This window comes from Oncorhynchus keta, chromosome 8, assembly GCF_023373465.1.
Source record: "Oncorhynchus keta strain PuntledgeMale-10-30-2019 chromosome 8, Oket_V2, whole genome shotgun sequence".
Classification (NCBI taxonomy): domain Eukaryota; kingdom Metazoa; phylum Chordata; class Actinopteri; order Salmoniformes; family Salmonidae; genus Oncorhynchus; species Oncorhynchus keta.
The window spans coordinates 6,283,659-6,300,381 of NC_068428.1; the positions used below are offsets into that span (position 1 = coordinate 6,283,659).

At 44.3% G+C, this 16,723-nt stretch overlaps 1 protein-coding gene across 3 annotated transcripts; it reads right to left on the bottom strand.

Moving 5' to 3' along the window:
• Positions 1-4,981: 4,981 nt before the first annotated feature.
• On the bottom strand, positions 4,982-11,798 carry LOC118386583 (N-myc proto-oncogene protein-like). 3 transcript variants are annotated; one of them, XM_052523423.1, is made up of 3 exons: positions 11,644-11,798; positions 10,327-11,029; positions 4,982-7,458 (listed from the first exon to the last, which is right to left on the bottom strand). In XM_052523423.1, exons 2-3 carry the CDS (start codon positions 11,006-11,008, stop codon positions 6,680-6,682), a joined length of 1,461 nt encoding a protein of 486 aa, XP_052379383.1. In that variant the 5' UTR covers positions 11,009-11,029; positions 11,644-11,798; the 3' UTR covers positions 4,982-6,679. The 3 variants fall into 3 exon arrangements, with proteins under 3 accessions (XP_052379383.1, XP_052379380.1, XP_052379381.1); XM_052523420.1 differs by having other exon boundaries at positions 4,982-7,461; XM_052523421.1 differs by having other exon boundaries at positions 4,982-7,461; positions 11,624-11,759.
• Between the last annotated feature and the right edge of the window lie 4,925 nt (positions 11,799-16,723).

The window sequence follows — 16,723 nt, forward strand, 5'->3', positions numbered from 1 at the left end:
AAAAAGGGATATTTCTTTTTTTGATGAGTTTATCTTATGCTGCTACCTAATAGGCAAGTGAAATAGTGCAGCTAACTACCCTAGCTACCTAGCTCGAGACTGTTCCTGAGTTCCAAGGTTATGTAACTAGCTAGCGTGCTAATCCAAAAAAGCTAGCTAAATAAATTGAATAGAAACTCTGTCATGTCAATGTTAGCTAGCTGTCATCTAACGTTTGCTAGCTAGCGAAGCTAACCAGCTAGCTTGCCAGCAAATGTGATCGACTTAGCTAGTTAGCTATATCATGCCAAATATGATCTCATGTTAAATTGTCAAGCAGAATGTCTATATTCAAAAATATGTTTTAGGTTTCACCTAATGCTAGCTAGCTGGCAAGCTAACATTTCCTAGCGAGCTAGGTTGGACAGAGGTGCTCAAAAATGTTAGCTAGCTATCTCTTAGCTAGTTGAGCAGAATGCTAAATCATTTAGCAGAATGTCTGTATTCAAACGTTTCTGTCAACACTTTTGTACTTTGAACAATGTTTCTTTCTTGAAATCGCTTCTGTCTTGCCTTTGCACACTTCGCATAGCCACTTCCATCATGGTTCTTCACGAAGCACTCTCACATAACGCCACTGTCATCACAACATTCTGGGTATTTTTATTTCAAGCACGTTTCACAGATGAGTAGATCTCACCTCGGGGGCATTTTTCAGAAACCAGCGAACCTCACCAATAATATGGCTTGAGATCTTGAGATAAAGTCTTTATTCTTGGAATAATTAAGTTGACCAATGAATCATCATGGTTTCAAACATGGGACAAGACACATCTTGGGAGTTGACTATGGTCTGAAATATAACCATTTCTGTTCCTGGGACAGAGCAACAATTTATCACACCCAAAAGTGAGAAAATAACTATTGATTAACTGTGCAACCATTGAAAATAAGGTTGAATGATGATACATAAGGGTTCAATATTATACACATTTGTAAGTACATTTATAAATGGTTAATAGCTGGAGGTAAATAGTGGCTCACTATTTGGAGAGCACTGAAGAGGCTATTTCAATATTTTGACCAATTTGTTATAACCCATTTATTAACGGTTTATAATGCATTTATAAATTATTAACAACGCAATTACAAACCCTTTATAAACCCTTTACAAATGGAACCTTATTTTAAAGTGTTACCAGAAGGGCAGCAGTACATCGGTCCTCAAGGGCGGTTGTTGAAAAGTGACCTATGAGATGATAGATCAATCATAGTGTCATAGTATTACTGTACTGCTGTCTGGCAGCAACAGCCGCTATTCCCTACATGGTGCACTACTTTTTTACCAGAGACCTATAGGTCCTGGTTAAAAGTAGTGCACTACAGTATATGGACATTTGGGAGGCAAACATAATGACTAACAATGACATTGACACATTTATAGAACTGTCTCAATGGTGAAACATAAGAGGTGAAACACAATCATTGGCTGTCATGTCCCATAGGAGCTTGGGGAGTGACACACAATTTGAGGGACACTTAGCCCAGCAGGCTAACAGCCGTTAGCTTCAAAATGCAACAATGGCTTCAAAGCATAGCCTGGCTAATATAAGAGGCCTCCGATCGCATGAGCAACAATGGCATTCAAAACTCACAGGGACAAGAGAAAGAACGACTTGATGGATGGATGGTTGGATTATTCCATATAAACATGCAATGCTTATTGTTCTTTTCATTCTGAGATACTAGTTGATACATGCCCTCTAAACCCATCTGTGAAGGCCCTATTCAGATGGGTTTGAGAAGCTTTTCATGACATGAAATGAGGTTTATCATTGTGATTCACTTGATTGAAGTTGGAACCACAGTGAAACTCAATACTAGTGGAGTGAAGGAAGAGTCCCACAGAATAGGCTTTGTCCCGTCTAGTAATTCTATTTCTATGGGCCTTACATTCGCCACCTTCACCTTTTCTTTGAACCTACTTGATCAGGATTCTCTGGACGCTTTCCCAGTTCTTGGAACTTCAGCATGAAGTCCTCTCTCTCTGTCTGTTTGTGTATCTACTCTCTCTCTTTATCTCTATCCATCTCTCTCCTTCTCTTCCTCCCTCATGCTCGCTCCCTCTCTTTTTTTCTCTCTCTCTCTTCCCCACTCTCTATCTCTCTCAATCCCTCGCTCTCACTCTGTCTCTCTGTCCTTCGCTGTGTGCTGTGGCCAAGGCTTTTTTCCCTTCAAAACATCCACTTGAAAGGCTATTCAAGGATTTTTTCAATGAGTCTGCTCTGCCACGGTGCGCACACGTGTGTGTGTGTGTGTGTGTGTGTGTGTGTGTGTGTGTGTGTGTGTGTGTGTGTGTGTGTGTGTGTGTGTGTGTGTGTGTGTGTGTGTGTGTGTGTGTGTGTGTGAGAGAGAGAGAGAAGGGGAGGAGAGGAAAAGGGAGGATGATGTTTTCAGGGCCGTGCTTCAGTACCATCTGTATGCTAATCTCCTCAAACTTTGGTAAACTTTAATCAAATGCTCAGAGGCCTCCCTCTCTCTTTCCATCTCTCTCTCTCTCTCTCTCTCATTTTCGCTTTCCCTCCCTGCCGCTCCTCTTTCTATCCCTCGCTCGCTCTCCCTCTCTCCCCCACCCTCTCTTCTTCTCCTTTTCTCTCTCCTTCTCCTTTCTTATTACAAACATGCTCTCTTTTGCTATCTCTCCCTCCCTCTCTCCCTCCCTCCTCCCTTCTCTGTGTGCACAGCAATTACTGTAGCTCCACCGCCCTTTGTGTGGGCCACATATTTTACCCCCTATATCAACAGCAGCAGGCAACCCTTGAGTAACCCCCCAACACCCAGTGCCCACTCCTCACCCTCACCTCCACTCCGCACCCCAAAGCTCACCCCCAAACAACCTCTCCCCCCTCCTTAACACCGTCCTGCTTATCCCATCCACGAATACCCCCCGCCCCTCACCCTCTACACACACACACACACACACACACACAAATCCTCCCTCAGCACCTGCGACTATATTGCCCTGACGCACAACAGATGGATACCCCCTGGCATCAATGGCAAGGCCCTTGGCAAACAGAGTCAGTGGAGGCACAGTGGGCAAAGCTTTGTCTGGGCAGAGCTTGGCCACGTCTCACAGATTAAAATAACTAAACAATAACAAAAAAATAGTAGCTCCTGAAGATGGCATTGGAAAGAATAGGGATGGATCATTTTAACACACCACACACGTTCACACACAGGCGTGCGCAGGCACACTCATATAGTAGGCACACACACACACAGACAGACGGACAGACACACCGTACCTACTGTACTGTTCTGACCATATGGAGGGGTTGACATGCTGAATACAGATTCAGTGTCTCTGCAGTACAGTGAGATGTAAATAGTGTTGTCAGTGGTGCAAGTCGTAAAGAAGGTATAGAATGGATGTGTGAGACACACCCCACTCACACATGCCACCCCACATGGTGTATATGTATATTAATCAGGGTGAATCCCTGGTAATATGTCTGCTTAATGCAGGAGACTGCTGGCCAGGGACTGACAGCTACAGAACATTAGCAATTAGCCTAATTTCAAGAGCAGGGCAGCTTTACAGTAGAGCAAGTTTGAGGGTACAGTGGGGAGAAGTGTGTGTGTGTGTGTGTGTGTGTGTGTGTGTGTGTGTGTGTGTGTGTGTGTGTGTGTGTGTGTGTGTGTGTGTGTGTGTGTGTGTGTGTGTGTGTGTGTGTGTGTAATAGATTAGGACATGGGAAATGCAATGCATGCCAGTGCTATATTAGAGTTCTCAAATGTACAGTATTGGTTTTCATAATCCATGCAGTCCCATGCAATTGTATTTGTTATTGTCCCTATTTTCTCTCTCTGATAGCCAAGCATGATAAGCTATAAACTGTTAGGCAGATGGAGAAACACACATACAAAATCATACAAAGACACCAGACCCCTGTTATGTAATCCACCAGACAGTAAGACTCCCTCCCATTAACGCCCCCACCTTCCTCACCCCCAGGTGGCTCAATCCCAAAATGGCCAAATCCAAACCAGAAGTCATTTGTTGACATAAGGCGCTCTTATTCAGGTATGCAACAAGAGCATTCAATACCTAGTCAAAGAGGGATAACTTGACACACAAAGTGCACAAAGACACAAACAAATATAGAATTTAGACTCATGTCTTCTTTTATGACAGTGCCCCTATCCTCTCCAAAATATGCATCCCTTTCCATCTCTTTTCTAATTCCAACGCCCCTTCAGTCTGGAGCAACAGATTTCTCTTTCAGAGCACTCCAGCGAGAAATAGTGTTGGCTAGACTCCCATTCCCCCAGAGTGTGTGGTGTGTATGTGGCACGTAGTTGGCTGAAGTACAGCATGGAGAGACGGAGGGATGGGCGAGAGGAGAGGGCGGGGAAGGGAGAGGGAAGGGAAGAGAAAAGGAGGGGATGAGAGCCATGTGGTTGATGTTAGTAAACAGTATCCAGTGTTGTTTTGGCATTGTGGTGGAGAGGAGGGGAGCGATATCAGTGGGGACAGGCCACACACGAGCAGGGATTCAACAAGCAGACAGACACACACACACACACACACACAGTCTCGCAGACAAATAAAAGAAAACACACACGCTCGCTGTCTGCCACTTTGCAGCTGCACCTGTTTCCATGGCAACAGGGTGAACAATGTAGATGGGTGTTTGTGTGTGTTCATATCCACTTGGTGGGTGTGAGTGCGTAGGTGTGTGTGGGTGGGTGTGAGTGGCTATAGGGAGGGGAATATAGCTGTGGGGTGCTGAACTGTGGATTCTAAGGCTACACACACCCACACAAACTCTGCTCATTTTCTTTTGTGAATGAGAGACAGACACTAGTCTACCAGTGCAGAGAGACAGAGAGTGAGGGAGAGGGAGCACACACAAAGAGAGTCATGGAGAGACAGACAGAGACAGAGATATTGTTCACAGTATCAATGGTGATGATTCATGTCCACACTGAGAGGTAATTATTTTCAATGTCTATTTATTTGTCAAAATGAGGTATTTCAAAGTGCTATGAGTTGCAGCACTAAATGTACATTATAAGAATGATACAACCAACATATTATATCTGTTCCCCAGTAAGTTCTATGCACCAATACTTACAAATACATAAACAAATGGGAAGAAAGAGACATGAAAAGGGTCAGGTACATGATGATAGAACACATTTCTGTACAAAATAATTCACTTTGAATAGAGGAAAGAATAAGAAAATGATGAGATAAAAAGATATCTACCAAACACTAATTTTCTTACAAAAATATAAGTATCAAATTTTTCAGGATCACACTAAAGCGTAGTAAAGATGTAGAATTAGTATCATGGTACAATACAAAGCAGGGAAGATAGAAAAAAAAATGAAAACAATATGTTGTTATATTACAATGTTTCGAGGCATTACAGTACTTTTTTTTAAAGGTATAACGTTTCCAGTCTATTAATTTGCAGCTTTTGGACAAAATGTATCAAAAAATTCCAAAGAAAAAAATGTTATATAAAACAAGGCAGATTCTGAGTGTATTTCTGTTATTTACAGTAATGTTATTTACAAAAGTGTCAGCTAGCAAGGTACATAGTTATTACATCCATTGACTTGGGGCGCTAATTCAATCTGTATCGCTGGTCATTTCCCATTGAGCCGATGTATGCAGCGTTTACCATGAATGCAGTCTACTCATTTCAATCACCTTGTAACGCTGAAGTTCTGTGAGACGGATTGAATAGAGCCCTTAGTTTGAGCACCAGTGCAAGAGAGGAGAAACAAGAGGGAGAGACAGAGAGGACGAGAGAGAGAGAGAGAAGCCAAAAACTTCTTGACATCATAGTTGTGAGCCAACGTGTGACAGCGTTACAGTCTTTGTTATATCGTGGTTTTACTAGTGTCTTCTGTTTGCAGTGGTGCAGGCATAGAAAGCGTACTCTTCTCCTAAGTGAGAACTTTGAACTCTGAAATACACCATGCCCGGGGTGTATTTATTACGCACCCAACGGTAGAAAATGGACTGAAACAGGGAGGGAATACCTGAACTCGTCCATTGAGAAATGCGGGTTTTTGCTTTCCGTTACAACGTGATTTGCCATGGTGGCCCTAATGAACATGACCCCTTTGAAAGTCACTAGGTTTGGGGCTATGTAAGTGTCACATTCAGTTAAAGAAAACAAGGTATAAAAAAAGAACAATTGTACAAGAGAGAGCACCCAGAGAAGCTCCTGCTCTCCTTCCTTTCACATCCCTCCTTCTTTTCTCTTCTTTTTTTTTTCCTGAAAAATGATACAAAAGATAGAGGGCCCAGAGAAGCTCCTGCTCTCCTTTCTTTCCCCTCCCTCATTCTTTTCTCTTCTTTTTTCACCTGAAAAATTTAAAAATCTAAACATTCTTAATGTCAACAAATGTGCAAAAAAAGTGGCGGAAGTAAAAGTCCTGTTGTGTCCCGGCCACCCGCCTCCCCTGTGTCGCTCCAAGTCTGTGTGTGTTTTAATTGAGACAGAGAGAAGGGGTTCATCTGGGTTTGTGTGTGTGTGTGTGTGTGTGTGTGTGTGTGTGTGTGTGTGTGTGTGTGTGTGTGTGTGTGTGTGTGTGTGTGTGTGTGTGTGTGTGTGTGTGTGTGTGTATGTGCCTATGTTTGTGTGTACGTGTTTGCGTTATGTGCCACTGACAAGTCTTAGCGAGTCCTGGCCTGCTCCAACCGCCTGATCAGCTGTTGCCTCCGCGCCTGCAGCCTGTCCTTCTCCTGCGTCAGCCGCAGCTCGTCCACCTCCAGTGACGACACATACTCTGCCGCCTTCTTCAAGATCAGCACCTTAGCCGCCTTCTCGTTCCTCGCCAGCTCGGGTACGTGGTCGCGGAGCGTGAGGAAACTGGAGCGGAGATCGTTGCGCCGTTGGCGTTCCAGGATGTTGTGGTTTCGCCGCCGTTCAGAGTCTTCGGAGTCGGAGTTACCAGAGGAACCACCACGCGGGCTGCTATCACCGCTGGCGTTGCGTTTGCATTTGGATCCTGCCATTGCCATTGTGAAGGAGCCAAATGACGTTAAGGTCGACGACGATGAAGAGAGGGTGCGGGAAGGTTGGCGAGGAGCGTCAGAGGTCTTGTGTTTCTTGGAGGGGGGCGCGTGATCATCGTCAGAGGCGTATGGCGAGGGAGCGGCGTAGTTGTGCTGCTGCTGGTGGACCGAACTCTGCTTCAGGATCAGCTCCTGACCGTAACCGTTTGACCCCGCTGATCCCCGGTTGCTAACGAATCGGCTCATGACCCCAGATGAGGCCACGCCCCCGGAAGCGGCACCCGTCTTCGGCCGTACTGAGATGGTGACCGTGCCGGTGGCCAAGGGCGACAAGCCGCGCCGCTTCTCCACGGTGACCACATCGATCTCTTCGCCGTCCGAGTCATCTTCGCCCTCCTCCTCATCTTCGTCCTCATCTTCTTCATCATCGTCTTCATCTTCTGGGAAAGGAAAACAGAAGAGTGAGTTTGGTAATTGTTCTGACTCACCAACTGTGGGAACTGTCACCGGTGTGTGTGTGTGTGTGTGTGTGTGTGTGTGTGTGTGTGTGTGTGTGTGTGTGTGTGTGTGGCTTTCTGCCTCCACGTGTGTGTATGCCTGCATGCATAAATGCGTCTGTGTGTGTGTGGGGGGGGGGGGAGTAGTGAAGTCATTACTAAACTCTATGCTCACTGCACAAAGAGAGTACTCTTCATGCTTATTGTCCGTCACCTGTAGCACTAATCTAGTCCACAGATTTGACATGCTTCATCTGACTGACTTGTTGACAGGTTGTATTCTTTGTTTTCAGTCCTTACAACCCTTATTTGGCCTTTCCTGCTCATCTTTACCCACTACAGAAATGTTTGAGTTGTGTCCATGTTCTCTCTCTCTCTCTTGAAAAGGTTTTGACGTCACCAGAGGCAGTTACTGATGATGAAATGGGATAAGCAAAGCATTTAAAAAGTCATCATTCCTGATCGGTGTTAACTTTAAGGATTTCAAAACAAAATATTTAGCTATTTTCATAATTTATCGCCTTCTTTATCTTCATTTCACCTAAGCTGGTATATTACTGCCGCTACTTATCACAAGAAGTAAATAAATAAATAATGTGTAGACTTAAATAAATAAATAATATTAATAATAATGGGTAGGCCTCTTTGAAGCTGCAAGAAGAGGAATGCAATCGTAAGCAGTTAGTAATTGAGGTGGCAGCCCCAGTTAAAATGCCTTTGTGATAATGGCTATCATTATCAGCTTACTCATTCGTAAAGCAGTGTGGCATTTTACAGCTTACAGTAACCCACTTCTGACGCCTAGACCCTCCGGAGGCCATCTAGCACACACACACACACACACACACACACACACACACACACACACACACACACACACACACACACACACACACACACACACACACACACACACACAGAGAGAGAAGTTGGCACAGGAATCAAAACAGAACCACAGCACAGACTCAGCTGGGTGGTAAGGGGGTGTGTCTCGCTTCTCCCTGTCTTTTCCCCTTACGCTCTCCCTTCCCTCTGTTCTCCCCCCTCTCTCTAGACAGACCACATGTGAAGCTGAGATAGCCTGGGTGATATGATAGCTGGCTCACTGGGAAAGTGGGTCATACTCGTAGTGAGTGAGCAAGCGAGTGAGTTCTAGTGAATCTCCAAGGTGTAAATGTCAAATGTCTAAAGTGGCATCCTCTCCTCTTCTCATTTCCTTTCCCTACATTGATGTGAAAGAGATGGTCTGGTGAAAGCCAGCACCTGGTTGTCAGATATCCACCATATTGCTCAAAGCTCCTTTATTTTCCAAAAGATCAGCACAGATAAAGTGGAGGTGGACTTTATATGGAGGTGTATCCATCATTGTTTTAAATGAATAACTGTACAGATACACATGTGACAGGTGCCTTTGGCTTCCAGGCAAACTGTAGGTTTTCTAATAAGTGTTGTATGAATCAACATTTGATCAGGAGGCCTATTCTGTGTCCATAGGATTTGAACATGGATAGGATATATGTCGGTATCTATAGTGACACTGCCTAATTATGCCTTTCAAGTCTGCAGTGCGTCTACTAACTCTTTTCGATGGCAAGGGGAGGAAAGCGCGTAGAAAAAAAAGCGAGAGATGCGACTTAACGCAGCAAGCAGCAAGAAGAGGCCCATGCAAACGGTTTCATCTGCAGGCTGGCGGGGCGGGGGAACGTGGTGTGATTGGATCACCGGCTTTAAGCCGAGGCGCTGGACCGGCGCCAGAGAGACAGCTGTCGAGATGGGAGCGCCTGTTCAAAGCTGTCAGCCCCCTAAAGAAACAGGCCCTCCTCCTCTTCTCTCCAGCTATCTTTCTTTTGCCAGCGGGCCGGTTGGAGGGGGTGTGCTTTTGGCAAGGCTCTATAGCTCAAGCTTCCAGCCGGCTCTGCCCAGTTGGGGGGCTCCTTTTTTACTACCGCTTAGCAGGCGTCACAAAGAGCTCGAGTAACGACTCACGTGAGTTCTTCGTACCGTGGTTCCATGCCAACTGCCAAACGAAGGTTGGGCTATTTAGGGTGTTAGAAGAACCTATTATCCTGTTATTACAGAGGTTGCATTTTCCACTTTGTTGTTATCACCGACCCCCGTTTCCGAAACACACTCACATCATCAACACTAAACACTATACATGGCTTTTTACATAATGCTGCCTAATTCATGCTGGCATGGATGGCATTCGTTGAATATGTAAGAAGCAATTTCACACCCACGGAGCCCTAGTTAATAATCCCAGTGTAAAGTGTGTAATCATAGCATCCAACGAATCGTGAAACAAGGCACTTTATCAAGTAGTCCGTTTATTTAGCACGTTCTAGATTGGGACTATCTGACTGCGCCATGTACATCGCACTGTACAACCCGTGTGTCTATAGATGTTCGGTGTAAACTGGATCGAGATTCGTAATGCACACAATCCCCCACAATCCTCCAATTTTACTGCCATCTGCCGGCGAAGCGTGTGTGTGTGTGTGTGTGTGTGTGTGTGTGTGTGTGTGTGTGTGTGTGGAATGTAACAAGGTAATCCTATTCTGGGCCAGTCATTTGAACTCTTAACTTCCAATCGCCCCAATTACCATTACCCTAACAAGACGGTAATAATAGCGATAGCCTAATAATAATCCCATCTGTTATTTGAAGCGGAATGATATAAATTCAAACTAAAACTGGGTTTCAGCATTAGTATTGAGGTTTTAGGCTATTAGCTGTTGTATTGTCGGTTACTGTAATCAAAAGGAAGGGTATTTTGCGTATGCATCCTCGCCGAAGGTATTCGCTTACCAGAGTCGCTCTGAGTTTCCTTGGCGCTACAATGGGCAGTAGAGGCGGGGACTGTACCAGGTGGACATCTGCTGCTGCTACCGTTTCTTTTGTTGACAGGGAAGGGGAAGACTATCGTGGGGTCCACACACTCCGACACGGAGCGGCTCAGCTCAGACGCCTTGGTAGTGATGACAGCGGCAGTAGTGACATTTTTACTAACTCCACAGGCAGCCGCTGTGGAAATGGCTTTGCTTAGCTTCTCTGTGACCACCCTCTCTAGCTTTTCCCTGGCAGAGAAGCCGCTCCACATACAGTCCTGAATGATGATTGAGTTGGGGTTATTATTCAAAGCGGAGCCGCCGAACAGGTCTCCATCCGACGCACCCCAAATATCTTCCTCGGGCAGGAGCAGCAGCTCCGAGGTCCATTCGCACCCCAGCGGGTCGCCTAATCCAAAACTCATGAGACCTGCCGCCGAGTCGCCCCAGTCCCCCACGGACGCGGATGCCAGCTCCCCGGGTAGCGCCGCTCGGCTCGGGGAGAGGGGCGGCGTAGGCAATAACTCAAATTTCTTCCAGATGTCCTCTCCAGGAGGCGCAGAGTCGGGACCGCAGAAATAGAAGTCATCCTCGTCAGGATAGAAGCAGGGTTGTAGTGAGTCAAAATCCATGTCGGAATTTTTACTTATAATCGCCGGCATTCTATCCCACGCTTGGAAAGCCTGTAGAGAAGGAAACGGAGATAGTTTAGACACAATGGAATAAGGCAGACACACATCTCCGTACAGTTCCTATTGTAAAGCCCAGATAACCCTACACCTTATGCACAACATTCTACAGCCAGCCAGGCAAGTGGTCAAAAGTATTGCAAGTACTTTGGAAAGAACAGAGGCGAGTGTGGGTAAACTCATATGAAGTCACCTTTTCCGCTACGATGGTGTTCTTGGTATATTATCCAAACAACATTAACAGTTTTATTTTTAACCTTTATTTAACTGAGCAAGTGTTAACAACAAATTCTTATTTACAATGACGCCTTCACCGACCAAACCCGGTCAACGGTTGGCCAATTGTGCGCCTCCCTATGGGACTCCAAATCACGGCCGGTTGTGAGATAGTCTGGAATCGAACCAGGGTCTGTAGTGACGCCTATCGCAATGAGATGCAACGCCTTAGACCGCTACGCCACTCGGGAGCAATTATAACTATTAAAAAGTATATCTACTCTAAAAGTCCCATGACATTCGTATTCGTTTACAGGGTGACCATTTGGGAGTCAAAACAGAGTCAATAAAATAAGCGACACTTTCACCCACCCAAAAAGAAAGATGCTCACCTCGCGTTGACTGAGGTTGTGGTGTGAGTCGTGTGTTGTCTCGTCACTCTCTCGCAGTTCAGTTGTAAACTCTAGGAGCACACATGTACTCTCGTGTCGCGCAGACAGATCTCTGACACATTGTATGGGCTGCGGAGTGTTATAGCCTACACTCCAATCTACTGTGTGTGTTGGAGGGGAGCTCCACCCACCGAGGGCGGGGCCGGGCTTGGTGGACTGCGTGAGGCAGACGGCCAGGCAGGTTGGCTGGCTCGCAGCGTAGCCTTCTGTAGCTCACAACAGGCTTTAATCCCTCCCCAGAGAATAAATATTACATTATCATCCCTTATCCTCCATTATGGCTAATTTCCTCCCCTTTTCAGAAATGGATAGAGGTGAACTATGGGCAAATGCACAAAATACACATACTTTTATGTATAAAGGCTCCAATAATCTATACCATAATTATTTCTTATCCAACCTCTAAGATACATTTGATGTACATTCTATTTGTTTAAAGATAAGCATATATGCTGTTATAGTGGCTTGTTATAACAGGGACGTCACGAAGGCCTGGCGCATTGCTTAGTCCTAGAGCGGAACCCAACTCTCACCATTGTGTGGGGTCATTGAAGTAACCGCATATCTGGATCAAACAGTCGGGATCACTGCGCCCTCTTGTGGGCACGATTAAAACATAAACCTGAGCGTTTCAACAGATTAAGTGCTGTTGTAGGTTATCTGCTGTAAATTGTCGAACCATGAGTTGAAAGCGAAGTACAGATTTTGTTCTTAATAGTGAATAATTAGCATGTTATTTATAACCATTACTTACACTAAACACACCTATAGGCCTACATTGAATTGATTGGCTACACTTTTAAAGCAGTCATCATAACATTCTTTGTCTTCTTTGTGTGGCAGAATCAGCTGTATTCAAGCCTTTTTATGTAACTCCACTGGCAGTGGTTGATGTAGAAGACATCCCCATTTCCTTACTCTAATAACAGGCTTGCAGGAATGTACAATGCATCTGGAAAACATTCAGACCTTTTGACCTGAGAGACAGGTCAGGATCGAGGGAAAGATGAACGAAGCAAAATACTGCGAGATTCTTGATGACAACTTGCTCCAGAGCGCTCAGTACCTCAGACTGGGGCAAAAGTTCAACTTCCAACAGGACAATGACCCTAAGCACAAAGCGAAGACAATGCAGGAGTGGCTTCGGGACACGTTTCTGATTGTCCTTAGATATTGTTGAAGAGTTGTGATCAGAAGCAGTGGTGGGAGATGAGAGGGAGGGTGGCGACTCACAGCTGGGATCAGTGCAAGAGGACCGGGAACTATTTGTGAGGGACAGGGTTCAGTTTCCTGGGAATACCAACCCGGAACGTCGGATCCCTGGGATTGGAGACGGGATGAGTGCTGTGATGTGATGTTCTCTCATGTTTTCCCCAACCACTGCTCCGACTTGTGACCCAACAGGAACAGCTTCCTGTGTGAGAGCAGCGAGGACAGAGAGTGGGAGTGAGAACCGAGAGAGAGGGAGAGAGGTAAAGGGAGGGAGAGAGAACGAAGGGAGAGTGAGAGAGAACAGACAGAGAAGAGTGAGTAAGGGAAAAGGATAGAGAGACAGAGAGAGAGAGAGAGAGGGGGGGAGTGAAGTCATTTCCCCAAGGGAATGGGAGAGGGAAGCAAAGAAGAGTATAAACTAAAGTTGCATGGTTCATATGGTCCAAAAGAGAATGGAAGGAAAGAAAGACGGAGGAATAGCGGACATCGATCAGCCCCTTTGGGCTTTCTTAGCATAGCAGAAGGAGTGTGTGTGTGTGTATGTGTGTCCTCGCCATGGAAAGGGGGCGGTGGTGGTGGAACATCTATAATTTGGGTTATACTGCTACACATCCTCATTCACCTCATCAAACAATAATCACAGACGGCACTCTTGTACGTCATATGATTACAATGTTGGGCTGATCTTTGAATTTGATTTGAATGTATGCTATCGACTCACTACCCTCACCCCCTGTATATAACCTCTTTATTGTTTTCGCTTGACTTGTCATTTAAGTTTATTTAGCAACTATTTTCTTACTCTGCATTGTTAGTTAAGGGCTTGTCAGTAAGCATTTCACAGTAAGGTCTACAGCTGTTGAATTCGGCGCATGTGCCATTTTTTATTTATTTGATTTGACAACATATCAGAAAGTCCACTTTAAAAACAGCTCAGACTCATGGATGGTTAAGCCATTGGGCCAGTTTGTGTAAAAGATTCATAAGTCAATGTGTGTAGAAGGAAAAACAAAAAGCCAACGACGTGACATCCGGCTGTGATGGCAAGGAGAGAGAGAGTCCGTGTCCCAAACGGCACCCTATTCCCTATGTAGTGCACTACCTTTGATGGCTCTGGTCAAGGGTACTGCACTATGTAGGGAATAGGGTGCCATTTGGGACGCACAGTTCATAAATAAGACAAGACCGGAACAACTGGTTATGTTTTTAGTTCAGGGACCAATTTGGGGTTTCTCTCTCTCTCTCCCTCTCTCTCTCTTATATATATATACAATGTACAAATAGTTAAAGGACACAAGATAAAATAAATAAGCATAAATATGGGTTGTATTTACAATGGTGTTTGTTCTTCACTGGTTGCCCTTTTCTCGTGGCAACGGGTCACAAATCTTGCTGCTGTGATGGCACACTGTGGAATTTCACCCAGTAGATATGGGAGTTTTTCAAAATTGGATTCGTTTTCGAATTCTTTGTGGATCTGTGTGATCTGGGGGAAATATGTATCTCTAATATGGTCATACATTGGGCAGGAGGTTAGGAAGTGCAGCTCAGTTTCCACCTCATTTTGTGGGCAGTGAGCACACAGCCTGTCTTCTCTTGAGAGCCATGTCTGCCTAGGGCGGCCTTTCTCAATAGCAAGGCTATGCTCACTGAGTCTGTACATAGTATACACAAAGCTTACACAAAGCTTTCCTTAATTTTGGGTCAGTCACAGTGGTCAGGTATTCTGCCACTGTGTACTCTCTGTGTAGAGCCAGATAGCATTCTAGTTTGCTCTGTTTTTTTTGTTAATTCTTTCCAATGTGTTAAGTAATTATCTTTTTGCTCTCTCTCTCTCTCTCTCTCTCTCTCTCTCTCTCTCTCTCTCTCTCTCTCTCTCTCTCTCTCTCTCTCTCTCTCTCTCTCTCTCTCTCTCTCTCTCTCGACTATGTGTAAAAAAGGGTCTGAAGCAGGCTAAAGGTTTATATGACATCAGACGTGGGGCTAGCACACAATGTTACATTCAGATCAGATCAGGAACAGGGTTTCAAACATGAGCCACAGGTCTACAAAAGCAGGGCTATAAGTTATCGTTATAGTTATAATAGTAAGGCATTTTATTGGAATTCTTTGAAGTGCACAAGGTTAGGAGGATTCCACACCATAGACAGAGCCCAGAGTGCATGAAGTCTGGGAAACACATTAGGACTTGCCTTCTTCTTTAATCATTTGGGCTGGTCAGATTCCACAGTGGCAGTGGCATCTCCCCCTTAAAACAAACTAGTCAAACAAGGCTCTTTACATTACTCTGCCGCCACACACCATTAGATTTCAGCCACTCCCACGTGCGCACGCATGCAGTCACGCACACTCACACCAAAATGCTGAATATTTCTTATTTTTCTTCATTAAAGGGAAGACTGCAGAATGATGTTGCTGTTATAAACATTCTGATTGGTTTCATGCTTCCAACTAAAAGTCCCAATACGACATACAGTAAGTATCTCTTTACATTTGTATTTTGGTAGAAATTGGTATTTGTGACCCGATTCAGGAAACTAGGCATATGTCACAAGTCACGACTTCACACGAGAACTGTTTGAAAGTTAAAAAAAAAAAATATTTAGCAAAATGTGTTTTCTGGGAGAAATGTCTTCTCGAAAATGTGAACTTTCATGTGCCTTACAGTGTTTCTCAATTGCTAAAACACAATTTCTGAAACCTTGCTCCATTTCCTGAAAACATTACACACAAAACCTCCTCTTCAAGCACTATTTACTGACTCCTCTCGCAAAATGAAACATTCGCCTCAAAACAGTTTTACCGGTGTTCAAAATCAAACACTTCTCTCAAATCATAAACAAAGTGATCAAAATGATATACACTCTCAAGCTGTCAGTAAACAAATACACCGAAAAATAGAAAACACATTGTTCAAAACATACAATTCTCAGGGAGAAATACATTTTTAATCTAAAAAAATATTCATATATTTCCGCCATTGTCTTTTGATGAACGAAAACATGTTCTATCATAGTAGCTCAAAATTGAAAAGAAATTACTACTCTGCTTTGCTCTTTGCAATTGAGATTTTTGTTCTTCCTCCTCCTTGTACCCCTATTTTTACAGTACTGTACCCTGCATCTCACAAACTTGTCCTTTGTCTCTGTGATACTGTAATTCTTGTTCTTTGTTGATATGAACCTGCAACCAGTCAAAATCTATTGAGCAGTCAGTACTGTTAATAAATGGAAAGCATAATGTTCAGGGCCATACAATTCATCCACTGTACAGTATACAGCCTACAATGCACTGTACTACAGTATCCATTCTCAGACTTTCTCCTTCCCACCTTCAACAACCTGTTTGCTCTCTGAACTGGCTTATATGTTTTATGTCGCAATCATTTGAAACAGGTTAAATCAATTTTGAGTGGTTGTGTTCATTGACATATGTTCTATATTTGTATTTGATTGTTGCCACTTGTGTTTACCAGTATGGATGACATGTGCATTAGAGTGCAGAATGTGTGTTGAGAATGAGAATGTGTTTAGAGCTTTGCTGAAAAGTCTAAGTGAGATCTGCAAATTGTGTTTTACCATGTGAAATGGTTTAAGGTATTGACAACAGACTGCATAATTAGCTAAATGAGTCCAGGCAACTGAGAACTTTGTTCAGCCAATGGGTTTTAGTGTTTTAGCAATTGAGAAAAACTGTAATATAGCTGTCCTTCCACCTGCATGTGGCAGCCTTGTAATTCTACAAAAAGTAGTTGTGCAGTTACAAAACATATTCATGCAGTACAATACATACAGTGATTAACTTTACA